The sequence below is a fragment of the Chanodichthys erythropterus genome, chromosome 8, assembly GCF_024489055.1.
Source record: "Chanodichthys erythropterus isolate Z2021 chromosome 8, ASM2448905v1, whole genome shotgun sequence".
NCBI lineage: Eukaryota > Metazoa > Chordata > Actinopteri > Cypriniformes > Xenocyprididae > Chanodichthys > Chanodichthys erythropterus.
Genome location: NC_090228.1, coordinates 9,642,675 through 9,670,431, shown reverse-complemented (window position 1 = coordinate 9,670,431; position 27,757 = coordinate 9,642,675). Strand labels below are relative to the sequence as shown.

The 27,757-nt window shown below is 37.5% G+C and overlaps 1 protein-coding gene and 1 pseudogene across 1 annotated transcript in view; both read left to right on the top strand.

The window, feature by feature from the left end:
* Nucleotides 1-509: 509 nt before the first annotated feature.
* On the top strand, nt 510-25,157 carry LOC137024529 (deleted in malignant brain tumors 1 protein-like; annotated as a pseudogene).
* A 45-nt stretch (nt 25,158-25,202) lies between these two features.
* Nucleotides 25,203-27,757, top strand: part of LOC137024525 (scavenger receptor cysteine-rich type 1 protein M130-like) — a 123,039-nt gene continuing 120,484 nt past the window's right edge. The window contains exons 1-4 of the mRNA XM_067392173.1: nt 25,203-25,284; nt 25,361-25,678; nt 26,670-26,969; nt 27,314-27,616. Coding sequence (XP_067248274.1) covers nt 25,203-25,284; nt 25,361-25,678; nt 26,670-26,969; nt 27,314-27,616 — 1,003 coding nt within the window. The remainder of the gene's footprint in view (nt 25,285-25,360; nt 25,679-26,669; nt 26,970-27,313; nt 27,617-27,757) is intronic.

The window sequence follows — 27,757 nt, the reverse complement described above, 5'->3', positions numbered from 1 at the left end:
CTGATCCGCGATAGAAATGTTTTCGGCATATCCAGCTCTGTTTTGAGAGAGACTATTAAGGGAGCAGGATTTGACTTTGGGAAAATGTGTGCAAATCTGCAGGACAACAGAGCGATTGAAGGACGAGTGACAGAGGACGTGCACGCTGAGAGAAAAGATAAAAGAGCTGTAAACTGCAAGAGACGGGTCCCTGTGGCGATGATTGCGCCACTTAAAGCAGAGCTTTAAGATCATCACACCAGTAGACTGCAGTACAGAGTGGATTAGCAGTCTTGATATTGTCATCAGGAAACCTCAGGATATGCACAGATCCAAGACCACTCAACAGAGCTCTGAGAAGATGCCACTTTCCTCTGCTGACAATAGAGGAAATACTACCAGATTTGTCAAGGGCAAACGTTTTCACTGTGTGTGACGTCAAAAATGGATTTTGGCATGTGACCCTGGATGAGGAATCGAGTTACATGACCACATTTGCCACACTGTATGGCAGATACAGATGGCTGAGGATGCCGATGGACATCAGCCCCGCTCCAGAGGTGTTTCAAAGAAAACTCAGTCAAACTCTGGAAGGATTGAGAGGTTTATATGTCATAGCTGATGACATCCTCATCACAGGAGATGGTGAGATATTAGAATTAGCAAACCAAGACCATGACGACAATCTGAGAGCACTGATGAATAGATGCAGAGAAAAGAGCATCAAACCATTGTCTTTGGTATGGAAAAATATAGGCGCAAAGTAACTGTACACTCTGACCATAAGCCACTGGAAAACCGTAAGAAAACCCGTGCTGAGCCCAAAACGCCTGCAAAGAATGTTACTTAGACTACAGAGATATGACATTGAAGTCAATTACATCCCAGAGAAGGATATGTTGCTATCTGACACACTGAGCCGCTCATACTAACCTGAACATGCATCAGAGAGTTCAGTAGAAATGGAGATTGAAAGCATAAACACTGTCCAGCATGTACATATAGCAGAAGAAAGACTCCAGGCCATCAGAGAGGAAACAAGTAAAGACAGAAAATTGAAAAATCAAAGCAAGTCCAGCACAGCGATTGTTCAGTAGGAGAACCAGATCTCTGATGCTCATGATACCCTGCTACAACCAAAGGTCATTCACACTCGACAAGGACGGATTGAAAACAAGAACCGTCAGGCTGCTTATTATAACAGACATGCAAGAGATCTAGATCCTCTAAAACAAGGAAACAGAGCCCGTGTCCAGCCAGAGGAACAAAACATGGAGAAAAGCGACAGTTGTGAAACCTGTGGACTACAGGTCTAATGACGTCCAGCTCGACTCATTCTGAGGAGAAACCGCCGACACCTCAGGAGGGACAGAAACACAGTAGAGGAAAAAACAGACTTGTTGGTGAACAGAGACAGTGTGACAGACTCAAACCAAACACAGACACTCCTGTTGTTTCTATTACAAAGTCTGGAAGAAAAGGGATTAGACCTCACTACCTTAAAGACTATGTTCAGTAACCCACTAATACTCACCTCCATGCTCCAGGAAATTTAGTTGGTATATTTGTTCACCTGCAGTTACAGTTTGTATTCATATGTGCCAACTAAAAAAAAAGAAAAAGGGGGGAAAGATAATCAGTAAAGACAACACTTTATTTTGTTATAAGAGTTTATTAATTGAAGAGAATATGTATTAGAATGCATTAAGGTGACATTACAAATGCCGTCTTACTGAAATTGCAGTGTTAATACAATAAGAATTTTATCTTGTGTAATTTTCAGTCAATACAAAGTCTATGTGAATACATACATGCTATTCTGAGTTACATTCCATGAAGTTCTGTTTATTGGTGAAACTTTTTTATGCTGAAAATATATTTTACTAATACGAGGAACAAACCTGTATCTGTATTTTTTATTATGTAATACTAAATGTTTCCTATAGAATGAAGCATCAAACTCGCATGAAAAGACTAAATATTCAAGATTTCAGGGCAAATTTAAAGTTTGTCAGTGAAAAACCTGATATTAAATCACTCTTGCTAAAGATTGTATTCTGTCCCTCTATGCATAGACTATAGTCTGTTACAACAGCAGATAAAGTGTTAATGTGCAGTGAAAATGAGCTCTACATAAACAAGTTACGTATAAATGTTGCTGTAAGAGAAGAAAAACCATTGATTTCTGTCCTGAAACATGTTCACAGCTCCTTCATGCTCAACACAGGGACAGACCCTTGTAGTCTTCAATAAGAGGTGCTTTACTGCCATCTGCTGGACAAATACAGCATTGCAGCATCAAACATGTTTTTTTACTGTCCATTATTATTCTCTAAGGTTTACTTATGTAGATAATATTTAATTTATTTAATAAAAACACAGTTGAATAGCTTAGTAAAAATATAGTTTATACTATGGTGTAATCAAATTTTATTTTTAGAATAAAAGAACAAAGCAGTAAAATCCATGTATAGCATAATTTATCCAGAAATAATAAGATTAAAATGTTACATTTTTTAAGATTATTCATGAAAAAATTCTACTTCTACTAAGTTACAAGTGTTTGAAGTGATCAGGCTTACAGAATCAGTCATCAGTGTTGTGTGTTGTGTGTGCAGATCCAGGCTTTGATGCTGAATATAACCTGCAGTGTTTCTCTCTCAATCTCTTTAAGTTTAGTGTGACTTTATCTCCACGCTGACATATGACTGACACGAGTCTGTCCTCAGTGAAGTGTCTCTTCACGCTGGAGGAGGAGTCCCGCTCATCAGCGCTCACACTTTATTGATATATATGGAGAAAATAAAAATGCTGCTTTCTGATTTGTCACTGATTGTGTTTGATGATTTCCTCTGTTGTGTCTAATAAGGTAACAGTGAGTGTCATTGGCAGCTGTGAGAGTCTCTCTCTCTTTAGGGGACTGACAGGAGCCAGTTTCTTCAGTGTGTTTGAGGGAGCAGAAGGAGAAACAGAGTCAAACAAACAGTGTGACGAGCAGAAGAAGATGGAGGGATGTCTGACACTCGTTTTACTCTCCTCTATAGTCACTCTAACAACATCTGGTAAGTACAAAATAGACTGTAAAGGTGTGAAAATCTACTTGTTTGAATAAGGAGTTTGTCTGATGGCATTAGACCACTAGAAACTGAATAAAGACCTGTGTAATATCTGAAAGTGAAATTTTGAGACATCAGACTATTATTAATAATATGTTGTAATGTATTATAGCATTTACAGTCAAACAGTGTAATGTTGACAAGGTGATTTGTCCAATTATCTTGTTCAGAAGAGCGCTCCGATTATGCCTCATCTTTGGTTGTCTGGATCAGAATAATATATTTATATTTGTGTATACTATGTTCTCTGCAACATATGAATATGTTCCTCAACTTTGTAATATTCTACAGATGGTTGTTTGCTGTTTGCTACTACTGCTACTAGCTAAATCTTTCTCTCTTTCATGCACAGATTTGGAGACTGTTAGGTTAGTTGGTGGTAAAAGTCCCTGCAGTGGTCGAGTGGAGGTTCTTCATGATGGTCAGTGGGGAACAGTGTGTCATGATTACTGGGATGAGACTGATGCTGCAGTGGTGTGTAGAGAGATAGGATGTGGAGAGGCTCTAGAGGCTGTGAGTGAAGCTCACTTTGGACAAGGATCAGGACCAATCTGGATGGATGATGTGGCCTGTAGTGGATCAGAGTCAACACTGAAGAACTGTGGATCAAGGGGATGGGGTGTTCATAACTGTGGTCATCATGAAGATGCTGGAGTCAGATGCTCAGGTGAGCTGCTCCATACATCATCGTGTTAATTCATCACTGATCTGACTTTCATCCACAAACATCATATGCAATTTTAAATAGCTTTCAGTGCAATTCATAATTATTTAAATAATAAATAATCTAATCTAATTTTAATGTTCTAAAATCTAATTTTAATGTTCATTCATTTTCATCCTTTTAAACACAATAAAATTATCATATGTGCTGTGTTCTCTGACAAAATCATCAGATACAAAAACCTTCGGAAGATCAAGTCTTGTTGCTGGTTTTCACCTGTGCTCTGGAAGATTGGAAATGTATTTTGGAGGACGATGGTACACAGTGTGTGCTGCTGCCTTTGACCAGAAGGATGCAGAGGTTGTGTGTAGAGAGCTGGACTGTGGGGCTCCTGTACAGGTGCTGGGAGAAGATGCTTTTGGAAAAGGAGATGCTCAGATGTGGACACAAGAGATTCAGTGCAGAGGGAATGAATCACACTTTCAACAGTGTAACTCATCAGCCTCACATAATATGAACTGCACCCATGAGAATGACGTGGGACTGATATGTTCTGGTAAAATGTCAATGTTCAGCCTCTTTATATAGATAAATCAAATTGTTAAATATTAAGATGTAATTATTTGATCAGTTTCTTCTTGGTTTGATTATTTTCATTAACCTCTGTGTTCTTTGTCCAGGTTACACTGACCTCAGACTGGTCAATGGTCCTGACATCTGTTCTGGTCGAGTTGAGCGTCAGTACTTCAGTAAATGGGGCACAGTGTGTGATGCATGCTGGGATATGAGAGCTGCCAGTGTCCTCTGTAGACAGCTGAATTGTGGGATTGCTGTGTCTGTTGTGGGATCAGACTGGTTTGGAGAGGAAAGTGGTGAAATCTGGGCTGATGTGTTTGATTGTGACGGGAATGAAACAAAACTCTCAGAATGTTCCATCTCTTCATGGAGTCGAGCTGAATGTTCTCATAGACGAGATGTTGGAGTCATCTGCTCTAGTGAGGGGATTTTATTTAAAAAAATATTATAAATTATCTAGAAATATCTTAATAAAGTTCACATCTTTCACTCAGATTCCTCTCTGGCTGTTCATGATGGTCTGGTGCGGTTGTCTGGAGAGAGACAGTGTGAGGGGGAGGTGGAAGTTTCCATCCATCAGGTCTGGAGGAGAGTTCTGCTGGACTCCTGGAGTCTCACTGAATCCTCTGTGGTCTGCAGACAGCTGGGCTGTGGCTCTGTGCTGAACTTCTCCGGCTCCTCTTCATCCAGTCCTGAACACAGTCATGAGTGTGTGACGGGCTTCCAGTGCTCTGGGAGTGAAGCTCATCTGGGGAACTGCAGATCTCCACAAACTCTCAAGTGCAGCTCCACACAACAGCTGTCAATCACCTGCCTTGGTGAGAAGAGCAACATCTGGGCAGATTCTTCAGTTGTTAGTGATCACTAATGTGTTTCTCTTTCTCTGAATATCAGGTCGCGGGTCCATCAGGCTGGTGGGTTCTGGGGGAGACTGTGCAGGGAGGCTGGAGGTTTTTCACAGCGGCTCATGGGGGACAGTGTGTGATGACTCCTGGGATATTAAAGATGCCCATGTGGTGTGCAGACAGCTGCAGTGTGGAGTGGCCCTCAGTAACCAGCAGGTACCAGCCTGGTTTGGTCCTGGTTCTGGACCCATATGGCTGGATGAGGTGGAGTGTGAGGGGAATGAGACGTCCCTGTGGAGCTGCTCTTCTTCAGGCTGGGGAAAACATGACTGTCAACACAAGCAGGATGTAGGAGTCGTGTGCTCAGGTAGATGGTAAAGAATAATTTAAATAATAACATTTCAATAACCTATGTATGTGACTGACAATATCCAGTATACTATTATGCACATTAACAGCAGTGTTGGGAACTGAGAATAGGTTCTTTTGAAAATATTAGAACCAACCAGTTCTTTCACATGTACTTTTTGGTGTGGATGGAGTACTGTATTAAAATACTATGACAGAGTTTACTGAAGTACTTTCTTATCGGTACAGTAACACAACATTACTGAATACAGGATGAAACTTATAGCGTGACTAATGTAGTCTGATTGCCAAATGAATGACTTTAATGTTTCGGCCCTTTAGTGAATCAAAAGCATACAGCATAACTAGTGTAGTGATTCCTGAACAAAACAGTCAATTCTGTTCAGTGAATCAAAAACATACAGCTTAGAACCAACTGACCGACTGAAAAAGTTACTGACTGGATGCTGCTCGTACAACAAAATGTAGCTTAATATACAGTGCTGTGGCATGTCAGTATTTTCACCCAACAAAAATGGATTTTAAGCCAGTTATTTATATCTTTTGCTGTAGTGTGTCAGTAGGAAATATCAGTTCACATTTCCAAACATTCCTTTTGCCATTAATTGCATTAATCCAGTGAGATTTTTATATGCACAAGGAGTCTGACAACAGCCGGTGCTCCACATGGAGATCTGATCTCACCATTATCGAGTCTGTGATTACTTGAAGAAACAGAAAAAACAGAGACAGACTAAATCCAGAAGAACTGCGGCAACATCTCCAAGACGCTTTAACCCCTGAAACTATGTGCAAGTGTACCTAGGACAAAAGGGGTTTTAAATGGTCACACTAAATATCTATTTGATTTAGTTAATAGAAGTTAATTGATAAATAAAATCTATTTATGACATTACTTTCGAAAGTAAAAATCTCACAGGTTTATTACAATTCAATGCGAAAGGAATGTTTGGAAATGTAAACTCATATTTTCTACTGACACAAAACAGCAAAAGATATAAATAACTGGCTCAAAACCATTTTGGGGGGGTGAAAATACTGACATGTCTGAGACTTTTGCACAGTAGTGTACATATTGTGCATTTGGTCAGTAGCATTCTATAAATATGAATCAATTAAATATTTTTTTCCACATTTTTTTGTTCAAAATTGAGTATTACATTAAATTGCATTTAAAAAGACTGAAAAAATTACTAAAAAAAAGTCTGTGTAAACACTCTTTGCATGAATTGTTTTACAGTAAATGTTTTAAATATATTTATTATTAAAATTAGATCATCCTTTGGAAATTGATTTGAATTTTGTTTTTCCAGATATTTATTCTGTAAAAGCACTAAAAGAACCATCAATTGATTCAGTCATCAATTTCTTTTATTTCCATCCCAAATGAACTGACTTAAGTCACATGAGAGTTGAAGTTGATTCTCATCTTTGTCTTTCTAGAGTTTAAAGAGATCAGGTTAACTGAGGGCTGTGAAGGGAATGTGGAGGTTTTCTACAATGGATCCTGGGGAAATGTGTGTTACAATAAGATGGACAGAGACACAGCGAGTCTGATCTGTCAAGAGCTGAACTGTGGAAGATCTGCCAGTGAACCCAATTATTCAGAGGGACTGAAGTCTCATAATTGGCTTGATAAACTTAATTGTCGACGTCATGATTCCACTCTATGGCAGTGTCCATCTTCACCCTGGGGACTGAATGACTGTGATGAAGATGAAGTGGCCAAGATCACCTGCTCAGGTAAGATGATATTTAACTGATTTAGTTTGACATGATCATGTTAGGTTAAATATTATTTATGATGTCTAATATTCTGTTCAGTGAAACAGTTTTGAATATTTAAAATTTCAGAGAAGGAGAATCATGAATCTCCTCAGAGTCGTCTGACATGTTCTACCTCATCATCTCCACACCAGAGACAGTGTTCAAGTAAGTTTACCATAAGCTTATACTTCCTTATTTTAATTTTTGTTTGTGCACTAAATTATTTTTATTCCACATTCGAAATTAATCAAAGCTTTAAAGGCCTCCAGTTTCAGTGTGTTTTGTTGTAAATGTGCTGAATCTGGTCAGTGATGTTGATGTGTGTGATTTAGATCATGTTCCTCTCAGACTGAGTGGAGGGGAGGGCCGGTGCTCTGGGAGGCTGGAGGTGTATCATAACGCTGTGTGGGGCTCAGTCTGTGATGATCTGTGGGACATCAGCGATGCTCAGGTGGTCTGCAGACAGCTGGGTTGTGGAGCAGCACTGAGGGCTGATGGGAATTCAACCTTTGGTGCTGGTGAAGGTGTTGTGTGGCTGAACAGAGTCGAGTGCAGAGGGAATGAGATTCACCTGTGGGACTGTCCTCTCTCCCTGAAGAACCACACTGACTGCTCCAACAAAGATCACGCTGGACTCACCTGTGCAGGTCACAGCAAAACACTGACCAATATTAGTAATTTTTTACATCATTTTAGTGGTAATAATATTTAGGTATTTAAACCAATCATTTGCTTTTATTTGATTTTTAATGTGTTTGTGTCTTTTTCGACAGATTTGTCAGTGTCCTCTACTCCTGCCACACCATCACCATCTTCTCCTCCAGTTTCTCAGACAGTGAGCTCAACATCAGTCACTCGTCCACAAACTCCTCCGTCTCTCTCTGTGCTTGTGATTGTACTGGGAGTTGTGCTCTTCCTGCTCTTAGTGCCACTGCTTATACTGATTCAGCAGAACAGAGTGATGAGGAGAGGTAGGAGAGATCCAGAGACTGTCATATTGTGTCTTATTCAGTGTGTGATCAGTCATGTGTTGTGAACTGACAGCAGGTTTGTCTCTCTACACTCACAGCTCTCTCTAAGAGGAGACACAGGAGCACGACTGAGGCCGTTTATGAGGAGATTCATCACAGACACAATCACTTCACTCAGAGGGGTGAGACATGAGCCCTGAATCTTATTTAATATGATGAATTAATAAGAGAGTCTGTCAGACACTTGATGTTCATCTATTATTAGTCCTGTTAAACCTCCTGCAGAAAACCACAGAGCTGCAGGTGTGTGTGTGTGTGTGTGTGTGTGTGTGTGTGTGTGTGTGTGTGTTTGTCTCTTCCTGTGTGTATTTTTAGGAGTAATAAGGAGGTTCTTATGTTTGTACATGTAGGTGCAGGTGTGTGTGTGTGTGTGTGTGTGTGTGTGTGTGTGTGTGTGTGTGTGTGTGTGTGTGTGTGTGTTTGTCTCTTCCTGTGTGTATTTCTGGAAGGCAGTGAGGAATGGGTTCATGTGAGGATACATGTGTGTTTACTAATAGGCCTCTAAAACATGAGATTTCTGCCTCTAATGCTTTTAAAATGTAAGTAATTAATATTTGTGTTGTGTTTTCAGTAACAACATGCTTTCTGATCCAAAGGAAATGAGGATTCAGTCTGTTTGTAATGATGAACATGTTTCTGACTGTTCTGCTCCTTTAACAGGGAGTCTCATCTCTGAAGAACTGCATTCTGGGTATGAAGATGCTGATGAGCTTCTCTCAGGTTAGAGAGCTGAAGAATATTCAAAACAACACCAAAAATTATTTGATTTACAAACTCTAAAAAATGTATCAAATGTATTTCACATATTTTAGCAATAACTGAAATGTGTTTCAATTGTTCACAAAACTTACTAAAAGTTTTCTCTTATTAGAAAAAGAGTTCAAGACTGTATATTATGATGATGTCACCAGTGGCCTGAAAGGTCAGTAATTGATCACATGATTCATTCATTACCAGATGATTAAAAAAGCTGAATGATCTCAAGAAGTGCAACAGTATATTTTGCATTTATGTTGTTTCCTAAAATATTAAAAACACTCAAAATATAAACATGTTTTGATGCAGAAGAGATGATGAAGGAAATCACACCGGGATACTATGATGATGTCATCACTGATGGACTGAAACCAGATCGTGAGACAGGTGTCGCTCTTATTGAATAATGGGATATGAAATAATTAAAGTATATAAAATCTGTGTTTATATATTAAAAATATATATAAATTATATTTTGTATGTGTTTCTCATGTTCAATTTCTAGAAGACACACCTGAGAGTTATGATGATGTCATGACGAGTGGACAGAACTTTAATATTAAAAAAGGTGTTTTTACTTTTTATTTTTTTGTTTGTGTGTGTTTAACATAATACCTCTGAAGTGATGCTCAGTTCTGATATGATGATGTATCATTTGTTCTGTTCATATCTTCATGTTTATGTAGTGGACACACCGGAGCATTATGATGATGTCATCATTAATGGACAGAGCATTCCAGGTGTAACAGGTGAGTCACACAGAACTGTATTTTATCATCATCCACTAATATTGAACATGTTTCTACCATTAATGAATCATCATGACTTCATCAGTAAATCTAATAGTTTCAGACAGTCATGAGGAGAAAGAGATCAGTGACATCATCAGTGACACAAGCTGTTTTAAAATCACAATGTGAGGTTTTATTTCACATGTGTATCAGAGGGAGATCAGGAGGAGTATGATGATGTGAAGAACAGCGATGAAGATGAGAGAAACCTGTTAGGTCAGTTGTTGTCACATTTCTATAGCCTATAACTATTTTTATTTGTTATGTTGCTCATTTAAACTAAATCTTGATGCATTTATAACTATGAAAATATGATTCTACCATTAATGAATCATCATGACTTCATCAGGAGTAAATCTAATAGTCTCAGACAGTCGTGAGGAGAAAGAGATCAAGCTTTTCTTCTTCTTTTTTACTTATTTCAGTCACAGACAAGTACAATGCAAAGAGTGATCTCATGTTTGAAAGGGTTTCAAAGTATATTGTGAGATCAGTATTACAAAAGGTAATATATGAGAGTTTCTTTGGAGTTATTTTTGTCTTATGAATACAAAACTTTGCCAAAATAATTAAAGTTAATTGTGTAATTTTGTTTTTCAGAAGTTTGAAAACAAAGTCAAATGTAATAAGGTTCTAAATTAAGAGTTTTGTTCAATTATTATTATTATTTTTTTTTTTGTGTGTGTCATTTCTATTTTAAAGTCAATCCAAAAAATAGGGCAATAAAAAAGGAATATTTATTAAAGGAATTTCTTATAAAATTATTATTAAAAAGGTGCCCTAGAATTAAAAATTGAATTTACCTTGGCATAGTTAAATAACAAGAGTTCAGTACATGGAAAAACTCCATTGTTTCCTCCTTCTTATATAAATCTCATTTGTTTAAAAAACCTCAGAAGAACAGGCGAATCTCAACATAACACTGACTGTTACGTAACAGTCGGGGTGTACGCCCCCAATATTTGCATATGCCAGCTCATGTTCAAGGCATTACACAAGGGCAGAACGTCTGGATGTGCACAGCTGAATCATCAGACTAGGTAAGCAAGCAAGGACAACAGCGAAAAATGGCAGATGGAGCAATAATAACTGACATGATCCATGATATCATGTAGGGGTGTAACGATTCACTCGTTTTCTCGATGCACCTTACAAATTCTGACGATGCATCGATCTTGAAACATGTTTTTTGAATCGTGAATCGTTTATTTCGGTCGATAATCGATGTAAAATGCAAAGAATCGGATTAATCGCGATTCAGTATTTCAAATATATAAACATTAAAATTACTACATGCGCGAATTGATGGAGACGTTTGTGCGCCGTCATTTTGTGCCTTCCCTCACAGCTCTCATTCACAGACACGCGCGGCTGCACTTTACCGCCACATTCACAGACATGCGCCGTCATTTTGTGCCTTCCCTCACAGCTCTCATTCACAGACACGCGCGGCTGCACTTTACCGACTGGATTGTGCTCGCGCTCAGTCCGTAGCCCAAGCCCACGTTTGAGCTCTCCTCAGGACGGCCACTGCTGTTTAAATGAACATGACGGTTCTCTATAGCAATAGTCCTGAGTCAAACTGCTCAAGCAATTGATAAAGCTGCCAAGTCATTGCGCGGTCACTATTGTTGAAATAAAACGCTTTTATTGCGTGGAAACATCGGAAATGTTTCATTGACATTACCTGAGCAGTTTCAAGGCGCGTATTTATTGCATGGACGGAGCAAACACATAATAATGTAAGTGTCTAAATGCATACGCACAGTTCGAATGATAAATGAAATTATGAACTTAATGTCATTAAACTGAATGTGCGAGGAAACTGAAATACCTACACCATTAACAACACTGACATAAGAGCGCGCGGTTTATCAATCAGATGCGCGTTCAAGTTGCGTTCGTTACTATAGCAACAGTAGAAACCCAGAGCGCTTTCTTTCAGAATCACCATAAGGAAAATGTTCCGCATAAAGAGAACAAAGAGGGATTTTTACTATTCTGTGAAGAAAAGTTATTTTAGGATTGATAGTCTCTCCATGTAAGCATTAGTATGTTTAATGTACCTGGAACACTTTAATAAGGTTGTGTGGCCATTAACACTATCCCACACTATAGTTAACATGAACTAGGCCTAACAATACTTTTAAAGCCCTTTTAAAGTTTTGACTTATGTAAATTTCCACAAATGCCAATTTTTATAGGCTATTAAAATAAAGTTATGTAGCATCATTGAGAACTAACATGAACTAACATTAACAATAGACAAAAGGTTTTTTGTTTGTTTGTTTGTTTTTGCCCTTACTCTCTGACCCCCTGAAGGCCACTGTGTAATTCACACCCTGACTAAGACACGTTGAGGGAAGCATTTCAATATCCTTATAAATGCATATTAAAATGCAGAATCGAATCGAATCGCATTAAATTTTAATGTGAATCGTCTCGAATCAAATTGTTCTGAATTTGCAAGAATCATTCTTGAATCGAATCGAACACCTATGAATTGTAAATCGAATTGAATCGCTGTCTACTCAAAGATTCACAGCCCTAATATCATGATATTTTTAGTGATATTTGTGAATTGTCTTTCTAAATGTTTCGTTAGCATGTTGCTAATGTACTGTTAAATGTGGTTAAAGTTACCATAGTTTCTTACTGTATTCACGGAGACAAGACTGTCGTTATTTTCATTTTTTAAACACTTGCAGTCTGTATAATTCATAAACACAACTTCATTCTTTATGAATCTCTCCAACAGTGTGCAATGTTAGCTTTAGCCACGGAGCACCATCAAACTCATTCAGAATCAAATGTAAACATCCAAATAAATACCATACTTACGCGATTAGACATGTTGCATGACAAACACTTTGTACAGATCCATTTTGAGGGATATATTAGCTGTGTGAACTTTGTGTGAACGCTGTTTAAGGCAGTCGCTAGCTTGGGGGCGAGGAGCATGAGAATTTAAAGGGGCCACAGCCTGAATCGGCGCATATTTAATGATGCCCAAGAATAGGCAGTTAAAAAAATGAATTAAAAAAAAAAAAATCTATGGGGTATTTTGAGCTGAAACTTCACAGACACATTCAGGGGACTCCTTAGACTTATATTACATCTTTTAAAAAGACTTTCTACGGCACCTTTAAAACATTTATCAAAAAAGGAAATTTGCAAAGTTGAGGATTTTGTAAGGTTGTATTATTAATATCTACATCTGAGAATTTGGTTATTACACCATTGAGGATAGCCTTAATTACTTAAAATTCTTTTACATAAAAAAAAACAAATAAAATTTTTTTTTTAAATAAAATTAGGGTTTGTGTAGGAAAGAGATCAATGACATCATCAGTGACACAAGCTGTATTAAAATCACAATGTGAGGTTTTATTTCACATGTGTTTCAGAGGGAGATCCGGAGGAGTATGATGATGTGAAGAACAGTGATGAAGATGAGAGAAACATGTTGGGTCGGTTATTGTCACATTTCTATAGCCTATTTCTACGTTTATTTGTTATGTTCCTCATTTAAAGTAAATCTTGATGCATTTATAACAATGAAAATATGAATATGCTTTTGTTTTTAAAAACAGACTATGATGATGTGGAGGAGGAGTCAAATAAAGAGGGAGGGGCCATATGACTCACTGACCACACCCACTGCCTCTGATCATCAATTCATATTACAGTTACTGGAGATAATGTTTTTTTTTTTTTGCTACTAAAGATTCAGTGTTTTATATTTTACGTTATTTTAAATGTTTTTAAATGAAAGGTTTCATGCTGTGCAAAATTCAGTAACAAATTTTAGTATTTGAGCTATTTTTTATTTTGATAACATGCTTTTCACCTAATAAAAAAATAACATTCATTCATCATGTCAGAAAAATATTTTTTAGAAGAGTGATTAGAGGAAAGGAGAAAAATATGCAAAATACTATAAATGTTAAATGATGAAAATAGATTTACCACTTAATAGATATTGTAAGTTATCGTGTTTTCCCATAAACTTACTACCAGAATTAGTTCTTGTGTATGTCAGCTTGAATTAACTTAAATAGAGCAAAATTTAATATTTTATTTACAAGAATATAATGTTTCTGGGAGATACAAAGGTATGCAAAGGTGTAGACATCTGTGAGGATTCTAGAGAATTACTTTGCGCCTCTAAACAGGGATTATTCACAAGTAACATATGGGAAATTAAGAAAACAAAGCAGATTATTTCCTCTTAAACATCACAGAATGTGAGTGAAGTTGATTAATGTAACTAAATAAAAAAGAATAACCTACGATATGGGAAAGTAAGGAAAGATTGTGACAAGAAATTTAAATTCATCTTATTTCATTAAGTTCAAATGAATAGAGTTTAGTTAGATGATAAAAGTGATTAAAAATTGTCAATACACATCATTCACATCTTATCATCACTGCTGACGTCATCAGTAAGCAGACCTGTCACTTTGATGATGTCACAGCAGCACAATGTCAAAAGGGAACAGGAAGAGGTTTCTGTGCTGAAATTTCCTGTTTGATCACAGGATGAATTAAGGTTTGGATGAGGGGGAATCAAGTATTTAATATTTTTATTTAAAATTAACTTTTACATGATTGACAGACAGATAAAGGTTGACACATCCTGCTATTATTTACCTCCTCAATGTTTAACAATAAATAAGAGTTGAATGCCAGAGCTCTGTGTAATTTGTGACATTAAACTGAATACATGATGAAATGCTGTTTTTGTTTCCATTTTTCTTCTTATAAAATGAAGCATCAAACTCATATGAAAAGGCCAAATATTTAAGATTACAGGGCAAATTTAAAGTTTGTCTGTGAAAAACCTGATATTAAAATCACTCTTGCTGAAAATTACATTCTGTCCCTCTGTGCATAGACTATAGTCTGTTACAACAGCAGATAAAGTGTAAATTAATGTGCAGTGAAAATGAGCTCTACATGAAACAAGTTACTTATAAATGTTGCTGTAAGAGAAGAAAAACCATTGATTTCTGTCCCGAAACATGTTCACAGCTCCTTCATGCTCAACACAGGGACAGACCCTGTAGTCTTCAATAAGAGGTGCTTTACTGCCATCTGCTGGATAAATACAGCATTGCAGCATTAAACATGTTTATTGCTGTTGTTTATTATTCTCTAAGGTTTAAGTGTCTCTTCACGCCGGAGGAGGAGTCCCGCTCATCAGCGCTCACACTTTATTGATATATAATATCTGATTTGTCACTGATTGTGTTTGATGATTTCCTCTGCTGTGTCTAATAAGGTAACAGCTGTGAGAGTCTCTTTTACTTTCTCTCTCTTCTTTAAAGGGGGCTGACAGTACCCAATTTTTCAGTGCCTTTGAAGGAGCAGAAAGGAAATGTTTGCTACATTTTGAACTTTCTGTACTAGAGTATAAGGTGATGGAGAGCAATCTGATGTGTATTTTTCTATCCTCACTGATATCACCCATTACATCTAGTAAGTATACCCTTAAAAAAAAAAAAAAGTCTTTAAAACAAACTGTATTCTGTAATTTTCACTTTCTGAATTCAGTGTCTGGTCTCTCTCTTTCATGGACAGATTTTGAAACTGTTAGGTTGGTTGGTGGTCACAGTCGCTGTGCTGGTCGAGTGGAGGTTCTTCATGATGGTCAGTGGGGAACAGTGTGTCATGATCACTGGGATATGACTGATGCTGCAGTGGTGTGTAGAGAGATAGGATGTGGAGAGGCTGTAGAGGCTGTGTATAATTCTTACTTTGGACCAGGATCAGGACAAATCTGGATGGATGAAGTGTCCTGTAGTGGATCAGAGTTTACACTGAAGAACTGTAGATCAAGAGGATGGGGTGTTCATAACTGTGATCATAGTGAAGATGCTGGAGTCAGATGTTCAGGTGAGCTGCTCCATACATCATCCTGATAATGCATCACTGATCTGACTTTCATCTATCATACATGCAATTAAAAATAATTTTGAGCTATTTGTTATTACAGCAATTCATAAGCACTTAATTGATAATTAGCATATTTTGTAAACAACTGCCTTTCATCCATTAAAACAATCCATTATTAATTAAAGGACTTTCTGTTGTTTTACATCCATATCATAATCATAGTGAGACGGTTTTCTCTTTTTTGTAAATATTATCAGAAACCATAAACTACTGAAGGTCAAGACTGTGCTCTGGGAGAGTGGAGATGCTTCTTGTAGGCGGCTGGGGTTCAGTGTGTGACGCTGCCTTTGACCAGCAGGATGCAGAGGTTGTGTGTAGAGAGCTGGACTGTGGGGCTCCTGTACAGGTGCTGGGAGAAGATGCTTTTGGAAAAGGAAATGGTCAGATTGGATCAAAAGAGATTCAGTGCAACGGAAATGAATCACACATTCAACGCTGTCCATCATCATCTTCACATAATATAAACTGCACCCATGACAACAATGTGGGACTGATTTGTTCTGGTAAAATGTCAATGTTCTTGCCTGGCAAGGCCAGACTGATATATCTTCTACAAGATATATCAGTCAGTCCGCCCTCCGTCGCGATTCGAGTCAACTCCAAAACGTACTGTGCAATCAGATTCGTTTATTTCAGTGACGCAAACAGCGTCACTCTAGTGCGGCCGCTGCGGCGAAAGTCCCTTCAATATCAACAAAGATTGCGCACGCGAGACCCGAGAGTTTGTTCTATTCAGCCGTGAAATCAGTTTTAAATGACCAAAAACACATTAATTATTTACTTTTCGCTGTTGACTCTCTTGTCGCTTTGCTAAACGTCATATCCGCCTGGTCCTGACATCTGTTCTGGTCGAGTTGAGCGTCAGTACTTCAGTCAATGGGGCACAGTGTGTGATGCATGCTGGGAGTGTCCTCTGTAGACAGCTGAATTGTGGGATTGCTGTGTCTGTTGTGGGAGACTGACTGGTTTGGAGAGGGAAGTGATGAAATCTGGGCTGATGTGATTTTATTTTGTTGCCCGGCCCTAGACAGAATACAATATAGAAACAGTCTGTTTCGTCTTCTTGGCTCCTCAACAGCTCTACTGAAACTGACTATTGTGGTCTATTTCCTAAATGGATGAATAAGAATCTTTTTAGTGAATCAAAGACATGCATTTTACAACTTGTTTATATGTATATATTATTGAAATTGTCTCATAATTTGGCAGTTGTTTCAAATATCCATTCCTTAAAAGCTAGGGGTGTGACGAGACAGGTATCTCACGAGACGAGACGAGACTCGAGACTGAGTTCACGAGCCGAGACGAGACAAGATTTTTACACACTATTTTTAAGAAATCCTCAATGGTGAAATCATGACTAGAAAAAATATTCTGCAGGTGTATTTGAAATGTTTTAACTAATCATCTTGTAATGAATGTCATTTCAGTTCTACTTTCTGAGTGTGAATTATCATATGCAGTAAAAGACAACAATACTCAAGCACTGTAAAAGGTTTTGCTACTAACTCAACTGACTTCTCTTCGATTTCAGTCTCTTCAGACCTTACTGTACATGATTTATGAGCTTCTACAACTTTAGATCTCCTAACTGAACTCCTTTCCACAAACTGATCATAGAAATAAAAACAGTATAAATAAAAATGTTAACACTTTACAATAAGGTCTCATTTATTAACATTAATGTATTAACCAACATCAACTAACTGAGCAATATATTTGCTACAGTATTTATTAATCTTTGTTTATGTTAGTTAATAAGAATAGTCATTCATTGTTAGTTCATAGTTTACAGTGCATTAACTAATGTTAACAAATGAAACCTTAACCTTGTGCTTAATAAGATTAAGAGAAAACTGTTAGGCTATTCGTTTTCATGGTAACACTTTACAATAAGTGTAACCAAAGTGCAAATAAGACCAAATTTGTCTTTGATACAGAGCTGAGAGATGGTTACAACTACACTGCCCAGCCTAAAATAGCTTTCATATTGAGAGATATCTATTCATCAGGGAGCCGCTTTCAAAATGCGGGTATTGAAATCGCGTTTGAATGCGCGCTCCTGTTTACTTTCACTTTCGTGATCGCGCATAACTCTGTAAATATGGAGCGGCGGCGACCGTTATCCAACTGAATTAAATGTTTTTTATTTAAATACAAAGCAAAACGACAGTGGAGGCGTAATGTAAATGTAGCGGTGGCATATTCTTTCCTAATCATCCTAACCACTCTGTCATGGCAACATCACGAGACTACTTTTCGCCTCGACGAGAAATCTCGTCACAGTTTAGTCTCGCGAGATCTCGTGACACGAGATCTCGTCACACCCCTATTAAAAGCACAAAAAAATTGTTAATGGAAGTGGAAATGAAATAGTTACATTCTTTAAATTTATAGGTTCTCATTTTTTCCATCTAGAGTTTAAAGAGATCAGGTTAACTGAGGGCTGTGAAGGGAATGTGGAGGTTTTCTACAATGGATCCTGGGGAAATGTGTGTTACAACAAGATGGACAGAGACACAGCGAGTCTGATCTGTCAGGAGCTGAACTGTGGAAGATCTGCCAGTGAACCCAGTAATTCAGAGGGACTGAAGTCTCATAATTGGCTTGATTATTTTAAATGTCGATGTCATGATTCCACTCTATGGCAGTGTCCATCTTCACCCTGGGGACAGAATGACTGTGATAATGAAGATGAAGTGGCCAAAATCACCTGCTCAAGAGAGGCTGAACAGAGTGGCTGAACAGAGTCGAGTGCAGAGGGAATGAGATTCACCTGTGGGACTGTCCTCTCTCTCTGAAGAAACACACTGACTGCTCCAACAAAGATCACGCTGGACTCACCTGTGCAGGTCACAGAAAAACACTGACCAATATTAGTCATTTTTACATTATTTTAGTGCTAATAATATTGGTGTATTAGCATGATTTTAATGTGTTTTTGTCAGATTTGTCAGTGTCCTCTACTCCTGCCACAACAACATCATCTTCTCCTCCAGTTTCTCAGACAGTGAGCTCAACATCAGTCTCTCCTCCACAAACTCCTCCGTCTCTCTCTGTGCTTGTGATTGTACTGGGAGTTGTGCTCTTCCTGCTCTTAGTGCCACTGCTTATACTGATTCAGCAGAACAGAGTGATGAGGAGAGGTAGGAGAGATCCAGAGACTGTCATATTGTGTCTTATTCAGTGTGTGATCAGTCATGTGTTGTGAACTGACAGCAGGTTTGTCTCTACACTCACAGCTCTCTCTAAGACAGGGGTCTCAAACTCAAATTGTCGGGGGGCCGTTTCTGTGACTGACACCTCATAGGAGGGCCATATTATCCTTCAAGCACAAGAAAGCGCAACATTTCAGAAAATTTCCTTTCCTTTCCATTATTTCTCATTTACTTCAAATTTCATTAGGCCTACTAAAATATTTTTATACCTATACTATAAATATCTTATTTACCATACTAAATGTAAACAGCAGTGTCTCTCTCATTGTTACAGAGTGTAATATAATTATATAATACTATTACTAATATAATACTACTAATATAATACTATTAATTGAAATAGTCTGGTGCAACTTCTCACATCCAACAAGATATATGGAATAAAAAATCAGTAATTTAGGAACAAAACCAGCAACACTTGTGGCGTGGAGGGGTCAGAAATAAACAAACAAACAAAAAAAAACTGGAGCTATATATCAACTTTATTTTGCCAACAAAATAAAAATCTCTCATTGTTACATACATTATTAGTTTTTAACATCTAGTGGAAGTATTTTCCCTTACTTTATGTTAGCTTAAATAACATTAAAATCTTGCACTGAACAACACTACTGAACAAATACAATCCCTGAATACATTTGTACGCTCCTCTGTTTCTTGACAGACACCTGCAGCGCTTCTGCTCACACAGCTGGGCCACATTTGTCCAAGATGCCGTTTGAGCATCGGTAATGGCTGCATCGGACGCGTTTCGTTGGTTTAAATCGGCGCTCGTGACTTAAAGTCAAGTGCTTTTACTGTAATTTAGGCAAGCATAATAGAAGCGATTGAGAGCGCGGCATGGTTGCATAGCAACGACAGACGCCACTGGAGCGAAAGCGCATTGGAAAGAAGGAGAATGTGGCGCGGCCGCTTATGTGACGCGATATGTGAATGCCCCCATAGAACGGCGACTTTTTCTTTGCTTATCAGACAGGTAGCAACTAGAGAATAATAATAATAATAATTTAGCAGGCCGGATTATGTTTTATTTTTGAGATCAGTTGCGGGCCGGGTAGAGGGGGTGGGCGGGCCGTAAATGGCCCGCGGGCCGGCAGTTTGAGACCACTGCTCTAAGAGGAGACACAGGAGCACGACTGAGGCCGTTTATGAGGAGATTCATCACAGACAATATCACTTCACTCAGAGAGGTCAGAAATCTTGATAGTATCATAGAGCCTGATTTGTAGAGATCAGCAGGGTTATAGTTTCATGCAGAGAGAATTGCATTGATACAGTTTGTGTCTTCTGTTGAAATGTATATTTGATCTCATTTGATCTGGTGGAAATTTTGGCTGTTTTGTGATTGTAAACATGTTTCAATGGTTCTACTCCATAACAGGAAGTGTCCTTTCTGAAGAACAATTTATTTTTTGCATACATTTTTGCATAATTATTTATTCATTAATTTATTAGAATCTGCAGTAAGAGTCACACATGATTATTATAATGACATCACCATGAAAAGCCCAACAAGTCAGTGACTTTAACTAATCACAGGATTTCACATAATTTTAAAAAAAAATGATTAGGCCTGTGAACAGTAAAATCAGTGTCTGTTTATTCCTTTTTTATTTAATTTCTATATTAAATAATTTAGAAGCACAACAAATCAGAACAGAGAATTACGATCATATTATCATTGTAAGACTAAGACATCATGCTACAGGTTTATTTTATAATTATTAATATTATTTGAATATGCATGTGTATTTTATGTGATTTCATAATTTTTAAAATCAAAAGCTGACATTTATGGACACTTTTTTTTTCATGCAGATGACACATCAGAAACCTATGATGACGTCATCATCATACAGCAGTTCTCCAATAATAAAGCAGGTGAGTGTTTAAAAAATTTATTTTTTTATTTTTTTATATACCCTGGTAAAGTATTTTTCTTTTCTATTCAAATTAGTGTTATAAAAATTAACTTAATCATTATTACATAATTATTAAATTATATATAATAGTGTACTTTAAAGTGCAGTGTGAGATTTTGTCTATGTAACTAATGATTGACACATTTATGTCAGAGGGAGTGTGATGATGTGAGGAATGTCAGTGAAGATGTGAGAGAGCTGCTGTTTGGTAAGTTATTGTGACCCACTTTACCTCACATTGAATAGGTCATGTTTAATTTTAATAACTAAACATAATGCAGTGCAAACATTGATGTACTCATGTTACTTTATAAATGTATATTGATACATTCATTTGTTCTTGTTTTCTAACTGCAGATTATGATTATTTGGGGGAGGAACCATTAAAAAAGGGAGAGGCTGTTTAAGTCAGTGGCCACACCCACCACCTCACATTGTTTTACAGCTTTTATATGTACATATGTTTATATGTTATTAACTTCATCTGTGTGTATTCTGTTAGCCTCTGTTTTGTTTGACAACACTTCGAACGTCAACAGGAAGTTACTCCGCCCAGGATCGTTTAGAGAACCTTTAAGAGGCCTGTGAGAAATCATGTATTTTGCTCATTGGCAAAAATGATGATGCAACTGAACTGTTATTGAACCTCTACCAGTTCAGAAACATCAGTATTAAACAGCACAACCCATTATTAACAGTTCACTGCACCTTCAACTTATTTAAACTAATATATCAATAAACATGTGGAAAATGGATTAACATTTTGAGAAGGCCAGGGAGTTGCAACATATTTTGTTTTATCTTCTGTATTTTGGTTCTTTGTTATAAATGTTGAAATGCTGTAACATTCCCGCTTTATCTGCTGCAAACAGGCATGTAATCAGCTAAGGAAAAAAAAGAAAAGAAAAAGATAAAACACATTTTTTCCCCATTCAGTATGCAATATTATTATTATTACTATTATTACTGTCACAATTTATAACATTACAATTTATATTTACAATTTACAATTTGTAACATTTAATCAAATCTGTAAAGAAATATATTACAATTGCAAGAATACTTTAATGTAAAATAAAACAAGCATTTAATAATAATGTTAATAATCATTTAATAATAATGTTAATAATCTTATTAATATATTAATAATATTTCTATATTTTTAACCTAAGAAATTCTATAGTTTCATTTAACTGTTAATGTCAGACTTTTAATAAACTCTTCATTTAGAAATTATTATTATAAAAACAATGAAAATACAAATATCACTAACTACAGAGTACAGACAAGGAGTAAAATAAATATACAGAGAAATGAACTCTAAATGAAAGATTAAAAAATATTTGCAGCTGTAAAATAGAGAAACGATCCATTTCTGTCTAAATTACTGCCAATTTCTGAAAAAATTCTGTCCACAATGTCAAGACTCTTGTCTGCTCCTCTTTACAATAAGCATTTTGCTGCCATCTGCTGGATTAATTACGCATTGCCGTATTGAACACACATGTACATGTACAAATGCTTGTTGTGATGCCAAATGAATATCTTTTGAAACAGAAACCAGTGTTTATTTACTAATATTGTCTGAATACACCACTATTAGTTGTACACAAAACAGTCCAGATCATTTTATAATTTATTAACATATTGTTTATTGTGCTCTTGGTTAGATTATGATACCAGTGTAGTAAAATCCTCTCAATATTATACACGTTTGCCCCCCAAAAGAACTTATTGTAATTTTTGTAATGTAGCAAAGACCAACTATGTGTGTGAAATCAAGTGTCAGTAAGTGATCAGTCAGTCATCAGTGTTGTATGTTGTGTGTGCAGATCCAGGCTTTGATGCTGAATATAACCTGCAGTGTTTCTCTCTCAATCTCTTTAAGTTTAGTGTGACTTTATCTCCACGCTGACATATGACTGACACGAGTCTGTCCTCAGTGAAGTGTCTCTTCACGCTGGAGGAAGAGTCCCGCTCATCAGCGCTCACACTTTATTGATATATATGGAGAAAATAAAAATGCTGCTTTCTGATTTGTCACTGATTGTGTTTGATGATTTCCTCTGTTGTGTCTAATAAGGTAACAGTGAGTGTCATTGGCAGCTGTGAGAGTCTCTCTCTCTTTAGGGGACTGACAGGAGCCAGTTTCTTCAGTGTGTTTGAGGGAGCAGAAGGAGAAACTTGTGTTTCATCTGAGCTGATGAATTAGTGTGTGTCGAGCAGAAGGAGAAGATGGAGAGTTGTCTGATTCTGATGTTTCTGTGCTATTTGGTAAAACTCACCACCTCTGGTAAGTACATATAGAGGTGCTTTATTATTGAATATGAGCTGAAATCATTTACATGTATTACACTTAAATACTATGTTTTGGTATATTTAATAATTGTCTCTCTCTCTCCCTCTCTCTCATGTGTAGACAGTGTGAATGTGAGGTTAGTGAATGGCAACAATCACTGTGCTGGACGAGTGGAGGTTCTTCATGATGGTCAGTGGGGAACAGTGTGTCATGATTGGTGGGATATTCGTGAAGCTACAGTGGTGTGCAGAGAGCTGGACTGTGGGACGGCTGTAAAAGCAACATATGATGCTCACTTTGGACAAGGATCAGGACCAATTTCAATGGGTTATTTACAATGTAGTGGATCAGAGACTGCACTGAAAAACTGCAAATCAAACCGCGAACATAAGGCAAAGTACTGTAAAAATCATAATAAAGATGCTGGTGTCGTGTGTTCATGTAAGCAGTCCCTCATCTTGTTATCACATCATTCTTTCATAATTTTCACTTAAGCAACATAATGTTTCTGTATGCTGGTGAGCAAAAACTGCATCAGTGTCGATCTTATGAAGCATGAAATTTGTTCTATTGTTTTCTTCATGACTTTGTATTTGTCTTCATTCCTTATTTATTTATAAAATATACTATGATGCAGAAAGTCTCCATTAAATGTGTAGTATTTTTATTATACACAGTCTGATTTGACAATCTTAATTACATTCTTTATTTAATGATGATTAAAAAATTACAGAAGAAAGATAAAATTACAGAAACAATTAATGCAGATACAATGAATGAATTAAATACAGAATGTCAAATCTTAATGGAAGTTTTCTCTTGTGCTTCAAGTCAATAGAGAGTTTAATTAATCTCTTTATTTCAAAGACTCAGTGCAAAGACTTCGACTCGTGGACGGGCTTCACCGGTGCTCTGGGAGAGTGGAGGTGTTTCAAACAAAAGGATGGGGTTCAGTGTGTGCTGCTGCCTTTGACCAGCAGGATGCAGAGGTTGTGTGTCGACAGCTGGACTGTGGGATTCCTGTACAGGTGCTGGGAGAAGCTGCTTTTGGAAAAGGAAAGGGTCAAATTTGGTCAGAAGAGATTCAGTGCAGAGGAAATGAATCACAGATAGACAACTGTCCACTATTATCTTCACAGAAGCACAACTGTTCCCATGAAAATGATGTTGGAGTTATTTGTTCTGGTTGAGTATATACATTTGGCATTTCTTTAGCTCAGGGGTTCCCAAACACATTACTGGAGCCTCCCCAACACTGCATGTTTTCCATGTCTCCTTAATCAAACACCTGATTCAGATCATCAGCTCATTAGTCGAGACTCCAAGATCTGAAATGGGTGTGTCAGACAAATGAGACATGCAAAATGTGCAGTGCTGTGGAGGCTCCAGGAATATGTTTGGGAACCCCTGCTTTTGATAAATCACATACATAATATACTGCTGTTGTGTTGCTGAATTATTTTGACTCTAGTTTCATGCTGTTTAAATAAGCTGTTACTTGTTTATTCAGGTTACACTGATCTCAGACTGGTAAACGGAGACTCTTGTTCAGGAAGAGTGGAGCTTCGGTTCCTCAATAAGTGGGGCACAGTGTGTGATGCATGCTGGGATATAAGAGCTGCCGGTGTCCTCTGTAGACAGCTGAATTGTGGGATTGCTGTGTCTGTTGTGGGATCAGACTGGTTTGGAGAGGGAAGTGGTGAAATCTGGGCTGATGTGTTTGATTGTGACGGGAATGAAACAAAACTCTCAGAATGTTCCATCTCTTCATGGAGTCGAGCTGAATGTTCTCATAGACGAGATGTTGGAGTCATCTGCTCTGGTGAGCAAATTCACACTATAATGAAGTCATGGGTTTCAGATTAAAACTACACATTTTAATAAATGAAGTATATTTTAGATAAATACTGAATGATTAATAAATACTCTACAGAGAGTGAAGCTCATCTGGGGAACTGCAGCTCCACACAACAGCTGTCAATCACCTGCCTTGGTGAGAAGAGCAACATCTGGGCAGATTCTTCAGTTGTTAGTGATCACTAATGTGTTTCTCTTTCTCTGAATATCAGGTCGCGGGTCCATCAGGCTGGTGGGTTCTGGGGGAGACTGTGCAGGGAGGCTGGAGGTTTTTCACAGCGGCTCATGGGGGACAGTGTGTGATGACTCCTGGGATATTAAAGATGCCCATGTGGTGTGCAGACAGCTGCAGTGTGGAGTGGCCCTCAGTAACCAGCAGGTACCAACCTGGTTTGGTCCTGGTTCTGGACCCATATGGCTGGATGAGGTGGAGTGTGAGGGGAATGAGACGTCCCTGTGGAGCTGCTCTTCTCCAGGCTGGGGAAAACATGACTGTCAACACAAGCAGGATGTAGGAGTCATGTGCTCAGGTAAATGGTAAAAAATAATTTAATAACTTGACAATATTTTGAACATTTGAGTAACTTATGATTGATGGTATCTTGTGCACTTATACATGTTAAAGGGTTATTTCACCCAAAAATTCTGTCATTAATTACTCACCCTAATGTTGTTACAAACCTGTAAGACTTCGGAACATAAATGAAGATCTTTTGGATGAAATCTGAGAGCTTTTTGTCCCTCCATTGACAGCTCCGTAGCTCTACCACTTTTATGCTTCAAAAAGTTCATAAAGAGATCGTAAAACTAAATCCATAAGAATTGAGCGGTTTAGTCCAAAATTTTCTGAAGAGACTTGATCGCTTTATATGATGAACAGATTGAATTTAAGCTTTTTATTCACATAACATTAATCAACTCATTACACATCAGTTGTGGTAAACGGAAGCTTGTTTGCTTGACATGTGAGAACCAATAAGGTTCATTCTCATGTGTTACGCAGCATGCTTGAGCTTCCGCAAGAGGTTTGTTCTCGCCCATCAAGCAGGTTCGGTTGAGCTTCTATTTATGTTCCCTAATCAATGTTTATGTATGTGAATAAAAGCCTAAATTACATTTGTTCATCATATAAAGAGATCGAGTCTCTTTTTGGATCAAATTGCTCAATTTATATGGATTAGTTTTACGAACTTCTTGAAGTGTCAAAGTGTCAGTTGCACAGCTGTCTATGGAGGGACAGACAGCTCTCAGATTTCATCAAAAAGATCTTCATTTGTGTTCCAAAGATGTGTATATATAATTAAATGTATTATTATTTATTTTATCTCATAATTTGGCAATTGACTTTTCCCAAAAAATATTTCTTTCTTAAAAGGGAAAAAAGAGAAAAAACATTAAAGAAACCATTAAGGAACCATATCAGAATCAAAATTATACAATTCTTTATTATGATTACCATCCCCAATTAACAGACTTGAATTATGTGAGAGTTGAGTTTGAGTCTCAACTTTTTTCATCTAGAGTTTAAAGAGATCAGGTTAACTGAGGGCTGTGAAGGGAATCTGGAGGTTTTCTACAATGGATCCTGGGGTAATGTGTGCTGGAACCAGATGGACAGAGACACAGCGAGTCTGATCTGTCAAGAGCTGAACTGTGGAAGATCTGCCAGTGAACCCAGTATTTCAAAGGGACTGAAGTCTCATAATTGGCTTGATAAACTTAATTGTCGACGTCATGATTCCACTCTATGGCAGTGTCCATCTTCACCCTGGGGACAGAATGATTGTAATAATGAAGTGGCCAAAATCACCTGCTCAGGTATGATGATTTTTTAACTGATTTATGATGATTTGAAATGGTATTTTCTTTTCTATTCAGTATTGAATGAAATTGTAACATGTTTTAATCTTATAGAGGAACAGACTCGTGAATCTCCTCAGAGTCTTCTGACGTGTTCAAACTCATCATCTCCTCACCAGAGACAGTGTTCAAGTAAGTTTATTATTAGGATGTATTTTTCTATATTTGAAAATGTATGCACTTGAACAGTAATAATTTATAATAATTTTCAATGGTTATAAAATGCATTGTAAAAGTATTGCTATAAAAGGTGAGCAGAAGCTGGTTAGTGATGGTTGATGTGTGTGATTTAGATCATGTTCCTCTCAGACTGAGTGGAGGGGAGGGCCGGTGCTCTGGGAGGCTGGAGGTGTATCATAACGCTGTGTGGGGCTCAGTCTGTGATGATCTGTGGGACATCAGCGATGCTCAGGTGGTCTGCAGACAGCTGGGTTGTGGAGCAGCACTGAGGGCTGATGGGAATTCAGTCTTTGGTGCTGGTGAAGGTGTTGTGTGGCTGAACAGAGTCGAGTGCAGAGGGAATGAGATTCACCTGTGGGACTGTCCTCTCTCCTTGAAGAACCACACTGACTGCTCCAAAAAATATCATGCTAGACTCACCTGTGCAGGTCACAGCAAAACACTGACCAATATTAGTCATTTTAGTGCTAATAATATTTGTGTATTTATTTAATAATATAAATGTATATGTGTAATCAGTTATTAGCCTGGTTTTGACCGTGTTTGTGACTGTTTTGTCAGATTTGCCA